At 37.7% G+C, this 14461-nt stretch overlaps 1 protein-coding gene across 1 annotated transcript in view; it reads right to left on the bottom strand.

Annotated features, from left to right (window-relative positions):
- Window positions 1–2663: 2663 nt before the first annotated feature.
- Window positions 2664–14461, bottom strand: part of WDR75 (WD repeat domain 75) — a 37585-nt gene continuing 25787 nt past the window's right edge. The window contains exons 14-21 of the mRNA XM_072612634.1: window positions 10506–10686; window positions 9638–9732; window positions 8607–8702; window positions 8061–8230; window positions 6668–6727; window positions 4175–4321; window positions 3383–3474; window positions 2664–2969 (exon numbers count right to left, since the gene is read on the bottom strand). Coding sequence (XP_072468735.1) covers window positions 2762–2969; window positions 3383–3474; window positions 4175–4321; window positions 6668–6727; window positions 8061–8230; window positions 8607–8702; window positions 9638–9732; window positions 10506–10686 — 1049 coding nt within the window. The 3' untranslated portion in view covers window positions 2664–2761. The remainder of the gene's footprint in view (window positions 2970–3382; window positions 3475–4174; window positions 4322–6667; window positions 6728–8060; window positions 8231–8606; window positions 8703–9637; window positions 9733–10505; window positions 10687–14461) is intronic.

Here is a 14461-nt window from a genome sequence, read left to right as displayed (position 1 = left end):
GGGAATAAGGTCAGATTTGGAAAGACTATTTTGGTAGCAACTGAAGGATGATGGGTTGGAGAGGGCAGATTGAAGGCAGAGAAACTAATTAGGAGACCATTATTAGGTGCTTGTATATACAGTTAACAACAGGCATTATTTTTCAAATCTGCTCAGTAGTCAGGCAAGAAATGAAGGGCCTGAATTGGGATGACGGTCATGTGAATGGAGAGGAAATAGACATGAAGTTATGGAAGTATAATTAAACTGGATTGGGAAGTGATGGACAGTGAAGAATAAAGCACGGCTGAGCTCACAAACCTGACGGCGGAATGCAAATCACACCTTCCCCAGAAACAGTCAAGTTTGGGAGTGGGGAAAGATTGGGGTAAAGAGAAGTTGCTTTGAATTTCTGATTTTGAGATGCTAACAGGACATCTAGATGGAGATGCAAGTAAAGTTGGTAGACAGGAGGAGTAGGGGATATACATGTAAAGGAGTCATTTGCATTCAAATGCTAATTAAATCCTTTGAAGTGCCACCAAGGGAGAAAAGTGAAGAGACCCTAGGATAGATTTCCTAAGGGGCAAGAGATGGATGATGATCAGGTAAAGGGGGCAGAAAAGCAGTCAAAGAAGTAAGAGAATCAGGACGGTTGGCATTATAGTCAATGTCTATGGGGATCTAGGAAGTTTAAATTTATTTACCTACAGAATAACTGCAATAATTATTAAAAAGTAATACTTTTAATGAATACTGATGTACTACAGACTGCAGATGATTTGAATCTTATCCTGTATAATCCCTGCCCGTGTCTTCCCTTTGGATCTACCCAAAGCATTCCTCAGACCATCAGTTTTACTTCTAATTCAACCCTCATAACCATTCTCTGAAGAAACAACTTATGTGGAAAAGGAGCCATCCATTCCCACCAACTGCCACTCCCAGGCAGGTGTGTTGGCTTAGGTGAAGCTCTGGGGTACCCTAAGGGAGAAATGAGGCAGCACCAGGCAAGTTGACCCACCACCATCACTATCACTTTGACCAACACCTCCCCTTGAACCTTGGACTCAAGAGCTTTTCGCCTGATGAAAACAGCCATCATGTTTGGAAGCAGCCCCTGTGGTAGTATGGACTGATACAGCCTGGCAATGGTTCCTTCAGATGCTTTGGCCACATCTACTGAAGACCCATAACAGAAAGTTCTTATCATTAAAGTCCTTGGCATTGTCAAATGGTTCAACATCGGAAACTGCTTTTATCAGTGAAAATAACATTTACCATTCACATTTCCATGCTACCCCAAGGACCACAGGACTTTTCCATCTACCTTATAGCTTAAATCTTTCATGCATTGTCTCCTTTAGAAAGTGAACACTTTGAGAGCAGGGACTGTCTTCCTTTTCTATTCATATTCTCAGGTTCAATACACAGTACACACTTAGCAAATGCTTCATTCATTCATTGGAGGTCTCCTTTTGGGTCTTTAACATTCAGCAGGCACACTTCAACTCTTCTGTCAACACTCACTTTTGTGCTCCCAGCTCCTTTCAGGTCATGCATCTTCTTGACTTCATGCAAAGTTTCTTGAATATCAGTCCTTATTTGGTAAAATATCTGAGTTTACTTAATGCCCATCATCTGTAGCTCCACTGCCCACTGGGTCGCTGGCAATTTTGATTCTCTGAACGTAAGTGTTTCATGATTCTTAGATATCTGGAATCATTAGAAGAGTTTTCAAGGCTACATTTTGCTCTACCAAGTCAAATGCTTTTTATAGTCAATAAACAAAGCCAGAAACCTGTATCTTCTAGTAAGATGTCAGATGAAAGCTCCCTGAGGGCGCAGATTACCTCATTTTTGTCCTTACAATTCCAGTGCTTGGCAAAGTGATTGATGTGGAGTGCACTTAGTGTTTGTATGCTGTAGGGTAATCCTGTCAAACTCCAATAAACAGGAGCCACTAATCTACATGTAAGAATCCCTACAGTCTGCATATTCTGAATTTTAAAATGTAATATTTGTGGGTTATTGTATTTTTGTTTTGATAATATCTCCCAATTACATTTTAATCTAGGTGTTGTGTCTGATACCTCTGCTGTAAGGTACTCCTTGTGACATGTTCTTTTAATTGCTTTTTATCCATCTCCTTTTTTGGGGAGGTGGGAGAACTGAAACCATCTATGCTTTTTCCTAATCTAATATCTTTTCTTGTTGATTTGAAAATATCTGCCCTAACTACCTTAAAGAGTTTTAAGTATGAAATGTCCTAACATACATGAGACCACTTGAAAAAAGTAACGTATTATAAAAATACAAGATGTTATGGTCACTTTTTTGAATATCTCTTTAAAAGTACAGGCTGCAAAGGGCAGCGAAGTGGTGCGGTGGATAGAGCACCAGTGTAGGAGTTAGGAGGACCTGAGTTCAAATCTCACCTCAGACACTTGACACTCACTAGCTGTGTGTGACCTTGGGCAAGTCACTTAACCCTAACTGCACTGGGTCATCTCCAGTCATCCTGATGAATATCTGGTCACTGGATTCAGATGGCTCTGGAGAAGTGAGGCTGGTGATGTGCACAGCCCTCCCTCACTCAAAACAAAGTCAAGTGCAAGTAATGTCCTTATTTCTCTGATGGCATGGTCTTCTTTGGCAACAAAGGGATGAACACACACACAGGCTGCCAAAATTTAGTTTTTATTTTATAAAAAGAATAACATTAAGACAGATACAGCAGTATGATAAAAAAAAAAAAAGTGCCAAGTCTCATTTTCTGTTGTTAAAGAGAACACATCCAGCTATAGTCCACTTTTCTAAGTTTCCGTAATTCTTTTTCTTGAGTTTTAGAAAGCTGAGGTATTATTTCATCCACTATAACTGTGTCATTTATTGTATCCTGGACTTTTTCAGAAAAATCATTTTCTTCATCTGAGTCATCAGTTGCCTTTTCACTCTCCATTTCTATATCATCTGGAATTTCCTCAGCACTATAACAAAAAAAATAATTATTCAGAGATATAAAATTTATTACTACATAGTGACTTTTATAACACTTCAATATACTTAAACATCAAGATAATATTACCAAAAATATTTCTTCGCAATTACATTTTATAAATTGGGTTTTGCTGCATGAATCTCTATGAAATATTTTAAGTCACAATGAACTCTATTTAAGGTACACAGAAAATAACTTTTTTTCCTACAACTTGCACTCATCACATTAATTTATAGTTTAATATGTTAATCTTTAAACTGCTGTAATTTTTAGAATAATAAAAACATACTGGTCAAATATTATATGAGGAAAAAAGCCCAAACAGTTATAGCAGCCATTATCATGTACTACTAAACAAAAAGATGAACTATTAAGTGATCAATTTCAAGGTTTTTTACTTACCTCTTAGTACCTTTGGAGATCAACAATGAATTAACAAACATGGAACACAGAAAAGAGGCAGATGGTAGCACATGGGCAGGGGTCTGAAGGAGCTAAATTAAAAAAAAAAAAGAACAAATTTTAATTTACGTTTTGCCTTTGTTCTACTCAGAACTTTTCAATTCCTCATTTTGCTAAGTACTTTGACCACATCTTCTATGTAACCTACCTAGTTCCATTAAAGAAGCTACAGTGACAAATACTAGAAAAAATGGTAAGCAGAGAAGTAAAACCAAATGAAGATACATTTTTTCTCTATATGTCTCAAAGCAACATGAAACTTGTTGTCCTGACCTTTTTTGCTTTAAATCTGCATGCAGTGTAATTACTTAATGTGCATTACCTTAAAGAAACTAAGAAGGCAGCACAGTATGCTGCACAGAGCACTAGACTTCTGAATCAGAAAGACAAACCCCATTTCATCGTAGCTCTGAGACCTTGTGTAAGTCATCTCCCTCTTCGAGGATTCATTTTCCTCATCAGTAAAATGTTGGGAAAGGGGCCGAAATAGACATCTTCTTCCAGTCCTAACATTCTCTGAATATTAAGAAATGAATTTTCCCCTTCAACGTCTCTACCTCCACAACCCTCCCCCCCAACCCCCCCTTCCAGGAGGCTTCACTTGACCACAATGAACAGATTTTTCTTCAGCTTCTTAAATATCAAGCAGAGTAATAAGTTATTTAGAAAAGTAAAATAGTCAAAAACCCACCACCTTCACTGCATCCAATCGGACATCTTTGTTAGTATTACCTCACTGATTGCAGGTGTATCTTCTGCTGAAGGGTGATAGATGAGCTCATTCTCCATCATGTCATTTGGATTGGTTTCTTGCTGCTTTCTATGCTTTCCCATTAGGAAATAGAAGGGGGTTGTTGGAAGGCTTTCTTCTGCTATTAGCTGTAAGAAATGAAAGAGGGTGGGGTTGAGAGAAGGATATTTTAAGGGTTACAAAAGAATCTCCTCAAAAGTTATTGGATTATTTTAATGCAAAAATAAAGCTACTTTAACTTCATACTATGCACTGTGGTCATCACCTAGAGACTAAAGGTAGATGGTTTTCTATTTATTTGCTTACTCTACAATACAGCGTATGAAATTTATTATTTTATAGGTTGCTACTGGACTAAAATTAAAAAAACAAAAGAACTTAAGGGTGTCTGCCTCAAACCACATCTAAATAGTAGAAGGGCCCTTCCTTTCTCCAACTCCTGTGATAGATATGCATAAAACAGATGTAAAATCAAATATAAGCAGAATAAGTTCTTGTTGGTTGCTGTGGCTCTTCACCCTTGGCCATGTCTTACCAATTAATTATTACCAAGAGTGCCCAGAGAACAGGAGAATACAACGGCAAACCAAGACCTGGAATACAAGTGGAGCTTAATCCAGCAGGGTACAGGATATGAAGTGGACTTTTGGTTGACCCAGACCTAGCTGTCATGGCATGGTGCTAACTGGAGGCTTATTTTCAAATCCCAGTAGGCCTGGTTTTAGGTGCTTGTATGTATACTTAACAACAGGTACTATATCTTTCAAATCTGATCAGCAGTCAAGCCTACAAATATCAACATACAGCTGCAATCACACTTGGGCCCTGGGCCAAATCCTCACCATTGTCTACCCTTTCAATCACTTCCACCTGAGCTCAGCATTCTCCTGATAAGATTTTTAACATTCCTATGTGAATATCTTCAAATCACAGCACCAAAATCAAAAGAACCCCAAGGGGCATGAATTCTAGAATCAAATCTGAAGGTCACCCCAAAGTCAATAGAAATATAATGGGGTCAAAGAGGTGACAGCATATTTGAAAAATGCCCGAATGACTGTAGAAGTGGAGTTAGTCACAGAGCAAAAACGAAGGATAGAGAAGCCCAAGTGTGGAAGAGGGCTCACAATACACTAAATCTCTAGGAAAATTTCCAGTGCATGGGGAGTAGATCTCTACTGAAGATTTGTAGGACATAGATACACATCACAGAAGTAATCATGAATAGGCTGCAGTAGCATGATGGGAACAGAAACAGTATTGGAATTTTCTTGTCTTTGAATTTACTGTGATTGACTATGGGCAAGTTACTTATTTGGTCTTCCTGATTCTCAGCTTCTTCATTCATTCATTCATTATCAATAGGCATTGAATCAGTACTTACTCAGGTACTGTTAGCACTGGAAATACAAATACAAGTAGAGAAATGGTCTCAACTATAAAACAGGGATCACAGTTGTAATATTTTCTTAATAGGATGGTTATGAGGATCAAATGGGATATGTGCAAAAAGTACTCTGAACTAATTAAAGCACACTAACGATGTTCCCTGTTATTATCATCTTCATCAGATTTGCACCAGTGGTAGCAGTGTCCATAACATATTATGAATCCAGGCAAAGCACATTTTTTAATTTTCACAATATCAATAGGTATAGTATAAATTTAAAATAACAAATATACTAAATATTGGCAGTTACGTACACTCCTTAGCCTTTCAAAACATTCCTTTGTATACAGTCTCAAATGTGTTCACTGTATTGGACATATATTTTCTTAATTACTTTCCTTTGTCATAAGGGAGGACTCAGTCTATGTAGATCAGGAGGTTTTTTCCTTTTTTAAAGTGACTATGATGTCATTGAAAAAAGTCAAAATAAAACAAAAGCACATACATATTTTTAAAAAGTCTTTAAATATTCCTTAATTCAACATGGCATATTAGATGGAGGGCTGAATTTAGGGGGATCCAAATCCAGGTCTTTCTCTAATACTTGCTAGCTGCGCAACCATAGGTAAGCTAATCAGTCTCTCTTCTCTGGTCTTTAGTTTCCTATCTCTTAAAAGAAATGCTTGGACTGGATGAACTCTTTCTAATTCTTTTCAGCTTTGAAATTACAAATAACTTTTGGAATGGATTTCCTACAACAGTAAGGTGCTCGGTTTGGAGTCAAGAGGGCTTGGGTTTCAATTCCTGGCTCAGTTACTTACTACCTGTGTGACTCAAGGTAAAGTTTTTAACTTCTCCGAGGCTTGTAAGAGATGACTTGGCTTAAAATTTGGTATTTTATGATCCTATGCTCAGCTCAGGAAAGGAGAAAAAAACCCTACATTCACTTATGAAGGAATACAGCTATCCACAGTATTTCATTATTTCGAGCTCTGTGTAAGGGTCAGCTCATTGCTGAGATCTAAGAGCCCTTATTTTGTAGGATCATCTTCAGGATCTCACTGCCAGGGAGGGTCTGACATACCTGTTTACTTGATGGTGTAAGTTTCTCTTCTGGGGATTTTGTACTGAAGGTCATTAAATCCTAAAAAGAGAAAAAACAGCAACGTACTTAAGGAGAAATGTAAGGCAAGGCTAGAGCTTTTTGTGATATAGATTTCTTCATAATAAAATAATTGTAGCAAATGGCTGGTGGTCTGCTGGAGTCAGGCAGACTTGGGTACAAGGTTTAGACCTGGGACAAGGCCCCAGTCAGCTCTCTAAGACTACTTAGATGATGATTTGCTTTCTACCCTAAAAGTTGCCTACACCAGAATCACAAATCTGAATCAAGAAAATAAAATAATGCAAGACTTCAAACACATTTAAACATTATTTTTAAGAATGTTAGAAATGTTTCTTGGAAGACTTCTTATAAAATTTAGTAAAACCAAATTGAAGGACAATACTTAGGTAATTATGGTTTAACAAACAAGTTGTTTTATTGGTTTATAGCACTGTCCACCCAAGCCCTGCTGTGATGCCTCATGGCAGCACAAAGCTTAGTTAAATCAGGGGTGGTGAAGGCTGTGTCCGTGTTAGAGCTGTACCTCTGGCAAGGCCAACTCGAGAGAGGGCAGGTCTGGGCCTGTGACCTGAGGACCAGCCAGGCCAAGCCTAGAGAGGCCCATCACCAAACTGGCAAAAGTGATCAAATTTTTTCACTATAGAAATACACCAAGACCATTTCTTATAGCCGTGAGGCACGGCTCTTTGTGTAGAAAGTGCTTACACTGATGAAATCAAGGACCCCTGAAGTTTCTTACAGGCTTTGTATCAGTGTCCTTTGCTTGCAATGTACAGAACTACTATGACATTTAATAGAGGGCCCACACCTTGGTGTGTGGGTTGCCTGGACTTTGATACTGTGAGTAAATTACGGCAGAGTTCAGCTCAGGCAGAGAGGTAGGAACGGAAGATGTGGGTCACGGTGCGGGGCAACTGAGGTCTTCAGGAGGAAAAGCACTGGAGATAAATAGGTTTGGGACTATTAGAGAACTATTTAGAACATGGAGTGGTTATGTGACTTATCCAGGGTCACACAGTATGTATCAGAAATGGGATTTGAACTTAGGTCTCCTTGGCTTCAAGGTTGGTTCCCCAGTCAATATGCCATGCTATGCCTCTTAATAAGGAAAGCACTATACGAATGAGTTATCATTATGGTTGTTAATTTATGACACTGAGAACAATTCACACACACAAAAAATTCCATTTGGAAAACTGAAAACTTAAATGAAATAAGTCATGGTGAGAGAGAATAGCTAATGGGTGTAGGAGACACACTGTAATCAGTGTAGGGCTCCTACTATTTGGTCACTAATTAAAAATGAAGGTTGGTTTTTCTCACTTTAAAAAAATCTCTAAGTGCTAGTTACCTGTGATTCATTTAAGAAGTAAAACTGGGATTTGTTTAGCCACCGGTAATCTTCTGAGATAAATGATTCAGGGACATCTCTTGGAACAAACACAGCACGCTGGACTTTCTCTCTACAGATACTCTTTTGAATACACGATGGCCTTGGCTCGCTAGGTTTAAATACAAATACTGAGGGGAGAAAAGAAAACACATTGGCATTCTGAAAGGTAAAGTCAGTTTCAGATAAGTATATATATACTCATCGCAGAACCGCAAAGTATTCTACACTTATGAATTCTTCCAGAAAGTCCATGTCCTGGTCCTTCATCATTTTCAGGAAAACATAATTTTCTCAAAACCAAATATGAATGCAGAAACTTCAAACGTGCCTGGGAACTGGAAATCAGGAAAGGGAAGTGGTCTGTCTTGGGCAACTCTGCTGCAGATGAAGATTTGTTTTGAAGTTAAATCTAACTCAATTATCTCACAGGCTAAAGAAATAATCAAGTATTACCTCTCTCTACTTTGATCACCATCTGCTAGTGAAGGAAGGCCTTGTACTTACAATCTGAGCCTCTGGAGGACCAAGACACAGCAGCGATATTAGCTGAACTGGGATCAGGCTCCAAAACCATGACACTGAGCTGTACACTCCATTCCACTGCAAAAATAATCAGCCAGAATGAAAATACTTAATTCTTAGTCTTACCAAACAATAAAAAATGTGGACAATTTCTTATCCAAAGTTCAGATGAATAAATACCCCAAACTTATAGTGACTTTAAACTGATTGGCTTACTCATCTATGACTTTCATTTGATTATTACCAGGGAGAGAAGACGGAATAAAAAGAATTAATATTTCACATTTCTATGTCAAGTATGCGTATAGACTTAAATATTCTTTGGAATACTATGCGAGAAGTCAAAGGACAGGGCAGAACTACAGCATACCCTGCATAACCTATTCCCAACTCATCAAATTCCCCTTGGTGACAAATAAATTTCATCGAGCCAAAGTATATCAGGGGCAACTGCCTCAGGTATTTTTCCACTGGAGAGAGCAAGGTGCAGTATAAAAAACACTATGGAGTTAGAGAATGTGAGTTTGTTTCTGAACTTTGTCCTTAACAAACTGTTCAGTCATTTTAGTCATGTCCTATTCTTCATGACCCCATTTGGGTTTTTCTTGGCAAAGATGCTGGAGTGGCTTGCCATTTCCTTCTCCAGCTCATTTTTACAGCCAAATCAACTGAGGCAAACAAGGTTAAGTGACTTGCCCAGGGTCACCTAGCTAGTAATGTCTGACGCCTCGTTTAAATTCAAGGAGATGAGTTTTCCTAACTCTAGGTCTCGCATTCTATCCATTGAGCCACCCGGATGCCCCCTTAACAAATATTCTAACACCTGTATATAGGTGCAGTATTTCAAAAGCTGGGGAATCTAGCTGGCTATGAAAACAACAAAAACTGAGTGGCCCGTAGGGTATTAAGATAGAATCTGGATGGTCTTTTATAATTCCCTGAGTTCAGTAGCAATATTCTGTGTTGTGAGCATTTTCTCTGGAAATCATAATGAATTAGAAAAAAGATCTTACATGCACAAGTGAGTAGGTTCCAGCAGCACAGAATACTCTTTTCAGTTGTACCCAGAAGGTATCTGGAACAACTTTGTCTCCCAAAGCAAAGGTTCCTGAAGAAAAACAAAAACAAAAACATGGGAAATCTGCACTCTTGGTTCTCATATTTTATGGACTAGCCTTATGTAAATTATAGTTTTGAAGGGACACATGAAAACTTCACTGTTTGCAATTATTCAAGTGGAAAATGAGTCATGGGATGTGACACCAAGATTTATTCAGTGCAGACTGAAGAAATACTATTTGCTCTCTTTTTCTGTTTTGTTCTGTTTGTCTTTCTTTCTCATGGTTCCTCCCATTCATTTTAATTCTTCTTTACAACATGACTAATGTGAAAATACATTTAATAAGAATGCATATGTACAGCCTATATCGGATTGCATGCCTCTTGGTGAGGGTGGCAGAGAAAATATAAAACTTATGGAAGTGAATGTTGAAAACTAAAAATAAGTAAGTTAATTTGCAAAAAAAAAAAAAGATTTATTCACGCAATCTATTTTATTTCTTAAAAATGAAGTGACTTTTTTGAAAAAAAATCAATCTGATATCTCTTATTTGATCATAATTTCTGTAGAGGCTATCTAAATCATCTGACAAACACAAGAACAAGATGGACTCATTACTGAATTCTTAGCCAGAAAAACAGAATCTCTCACACTAAAGTTTAACACAGGGCTCTTGCTGGCAGGATCAGAACATTGAGCTCTAACTTCTGCTACATATTATTTTTGGAGTAAACACAGTAACAAGTTTTTCTGGACAAAGACATTTCCAAATTTTAAAATGTCAATAAAAACAACGGCAGCTAACATTAAGGATCACTTACTTTATTTTCCCAGGACGGTGACAAAATGTACATTTAAGCTCCCAAGTAGCTGAGTCCCATATTGTTATTATTTCCTCAAAACTAACTGCAAGCAAAGACTCATCTTCAGAGAAACAGCAATTTGTTGCTTGGTAATTGTGGTAACTGCCTACAAAGTCACAGGTCCAGCCCATAGCTTGTTCTGTGAAAACAGAGAATGAAATTCTAATTGGCAAAACAGTCCCAAACATCGTAATAACAAAGCTACATATTCATATACAATTTACCATACTTAACATGTGCAATAAACACCACTGAAGAAGAGAAAATATTGAAAAATGAATTTTTAAATGGATTATGTGATCTCAATGTTCTCTTCAACAATCACCGTGTATGGATGGCCATCTATCCTGTGTGACTACTGACCATGTCCTCCCATAAATTTTCCACAGGAAGTCAACTCAATGTCCTGGAGGCCTTCATCACATCACAAGAATACTAGTGGAGCATTCTGCCTAGCCACCTGTAATCCCTTGCTCCATGCAACCAAATATCTCATCCTCTCTTCTTAGCAAAAAACTTTCTTTTTTAAAAATTAATTTTTAGTTTTCAACATTCACTTCCATAAGATTTTAAGTTTTAAATCTCCCCCCCACCCCCCAGCATGCAATCCGATACAGGCTCTGCTTATTCATTCATATTAAACATATTTTCAACATTAATCATGGTGTAAAGAAGAATTGGAACCAGTGGGAGAAACCATGACAAAGAAGAAACAAAATAAAATAACAAAAGAAAAGGAGAGCGAATAGTATGCTTCCAACTGCATTCAGACTTGTAAGTTCTTTCTCTTAATGAGGACAGCATTTTTCATTGTGAGTCTTCTGGAGTTGTCTTAGATCCTTGCTTGGCTGAGAAGAGCTCAGTCTATCAAAGTCAGTGCTCACACACTGCGGCTGTTACTGTGTGCAGTGTTCTCCTGGTTCTGCTCACTTCACTCAGCATCAGTTCATAGAAGCTTTTCCAGGATTTTTTGAAGTCTGCCTGCTCATCATTTCTTACAGCACAATAGTATTCGATTACATTCATATCCCACAGCTTGTTCAGCCATTCCCCAACTGATGGACATTCCCTCAATTTTCAATTCTTGGCTACCACAAAAAAAAAAACAACACAACAAACCAACCAAAAAAACCCCCCCAAAACTGCCATGAATATTTTTGTACACAAGGGTCCTTTTCTCATTTTTATGATCTAGAAGTAGTATTACTGGGTCAAAGGGTATGCACATTTTTATAGCAATCTGGGCACACTTCCAAATTTCTCTCTAGAATGGTTGGATCAGTTCAGAACTCCACCAACAATGCTTTAGTATTTCAATTTTCCCACATCTTCTCCAACATTTATCATTTTCCTGTTTTGTCATGTTAGTCAATCTGATAGGAGTGATGTGATTTGTTTTGATTTGTATCTCTCTAATCAATAGTGATTTAGAGCATTTCTTCTTAAGACTATATATAGCTATTTCTTCCTCTGAAAACTGCCTATTCATACTTTATTAACTATTTATCAATTGGGGAATGACATATTCTTATAAATTCAACTCAGTTCTCTATATATTTTAGAAATGAGGCCTTTATTAGAGACACTGGTGGTAAAAATTGTTTTCTAGCTGTTTCCCTTGTAATTTTGGTTGCACTGGCTTTGTGCAAAAACTTTTCAATTTACTGTAATAAAAACCATCCATTTTTATTTCATAATGCTTTCTTGTCTCTTGTTTGATAAAAAATTTTTCCCTTCTCCATAGGTCTGACAGGTAAACTATTCCTTCATTTCTCAGTTTGCTTACAGTATCAGTCTCTATATCTAAATCATGTACCCATTTTGACTTTATCTTGGGTATAGGGTATAAGATGCAGATCTTGCCCAGTTTTTGCCATACTATTTTCCAGTTTCCCCAGCAATTTTTGTTAAACAGTGAGTTGTTAACCCAGAAGCTGGAGTCTTCAGAGCATCAATTTTCTTGACAACAAATTAGTTTCTGGATTCTTAATAAATGAGGAGCTAGGTTAGAAACTAGAACTGAGGACTTGAGGAGAGAAGGAGGCTTAGAATTCCACTTCATTCTCATTTATGCTAACAATTAGTACTCTCTTTCAAAATGGAAATATATCCTAAAAAAACCTGACTTGGCTCAATGAGGAATAAATCTGGCTTCCACATAAGCAAGGGAGTGAGGAGGGAGAGAGTATTTCTTTTCCTAATATAGCCTTAACAATGCTGAATACTTCCCTCCATTACTGACATACTCTGCTCATAAGCAAAGACGACTAATCTGAATTGTTAAATTGGATTTAGTATTTTATTTTGCCCTTGTGCTCCCTCTGGTGGAAAAGAAAAGAAGTGGAAAATAGGTAAACTCCAGAGTCCAGACAAAAGCCAAAAAGATATTGTTTCTAAAAATGTACAGGAAATGTAAGGAAGACTTAAAAGACTACACTTATCTAGTACAATCTGAACTCTATTTCCATGATAATCAACAGAAGAAAGCACTGCTCAAAAATCTCAATCAATCAATAAGCATATATTAGGTGCCTACTATATGCTATTTATTGTACTAGGTGCTGAACAAACAAATACAAAATTGAAATAGTCCTTGCCATAAAGAACTTACAGTGGACAACATAAAAACATTTATAAAATATATAAAAAGTAAATGAATAAACTTCTTTTGGGGAAAGGGGATTCATGGGGAGATCACGAAAGGCTTCATATAGAAAGTGGAGTGCAAGCTGAGTTTAAAGGAAACCAGGGATTCTAAGGGCAAGCATTTCAGGTACAGGGACAGTCAGGGCAAAGGCACAGAGATGAAGGACTGTGTGTTAGGGACCAAATGAAGAGTAGTCTGGCTGGACCACAGATTGTGAGAAGAGGTAGTTGGAAAGCTAAGTTGGAGTAATGCTGTGATGAATGTTTAAGTGCCAAAGAGAGGAGCTTGTGTTTGATCATGGGGTAACAGGGGAACCATTGAAGTTTACTGTTCATGGAGTGACAAAGTCAGATTTGGTTTTAGGAATATGACTTTTGTAGCAGAATGGAAAATGGATTTAAGAGAAGAGAGGTAAGGCAGAAAAATCAATTAGAAATCCATCGTAATATTTTTAGGTGAGAGGTGATGAGGGTCTGAAGTAGGGTGGCAGCTGACAGAGGAGAGATGAGGTTATTTGGGAAGTGGAAACAGTAAGACCTGACAATCAACTGGCTGTGTATGATAAGGAAAAAGGAGATTAAGGAAGACTGTGCGGTTGCAAATCTGGATGACTGGATGGATGATGGCACCTTAAATGTAAGGAAATTTGGAAGATGTGTAGTTTTTGGGGAAAAGATACTAAGTTCTTTTTTTCTGGACATGCTAAATGCCAGGAATGGATATAATTCTAGAAACTGAAACACAAATAGAAAATGTGATGAACACTGACATATACAAAAATTTTATTTAGCAAGACACAGTCAAAGCAAAACTGTCAACATTTGAAACTATAAAGACATTTCAAGTAGACACTATTTTAAAAATACCATTTGAACAGTAATACGGATAAATGAACAAAACTTCCTAAATAGCTTCCAAAGTTCTCATTTAAAAATCTGCGGCAGACGATTCTAGGAAGACAGCAGAGTAGGTCAGAAAATTTCAAGCTCAAGATTTTCCTCCACAAAAGAGATAAAATAACGCCTCTGGGAAAACACAGAGCCAGGAAAACAAGAGAACAGGGCAGAACAGGGGTCCTCTTGAGACAACTGGAGAAGACCTGAAGAAAAATCCCAGGACTAGATTTCTTCTTGGGGAAGAGTAAACACCTCCAGGCTAGGATCTGCTTTAACAACAAGTAGAAAGCCCCAAGGTTAGCTGGGTTGGGAGGCTGCCTGTGCCCCTGCCACAGGAACTTTTACCCCAGGGATGGTGAGGGAAGTTAGGC

Source organism: Notamacropus eugenii, chromosome 5 (genome assembly GCF_028372415.1).
Source record: "Notamacropus eugenii isolate mMacEug1 chromosome 5, mMacEug1.pri_v2, whole genome shotgun sequence".
Classification (NCBI taxonomy): Eukaryota; Metazoa; Chordata; class Mammalia; order Diprotodontia; family Macropodidae; genus Notamacropus; species Notamacropus eugenii.
Note: the sequence above shows the minus strand (reverse complement) of the source record. Positions and strands in the feature narration are given on the sequence as shown.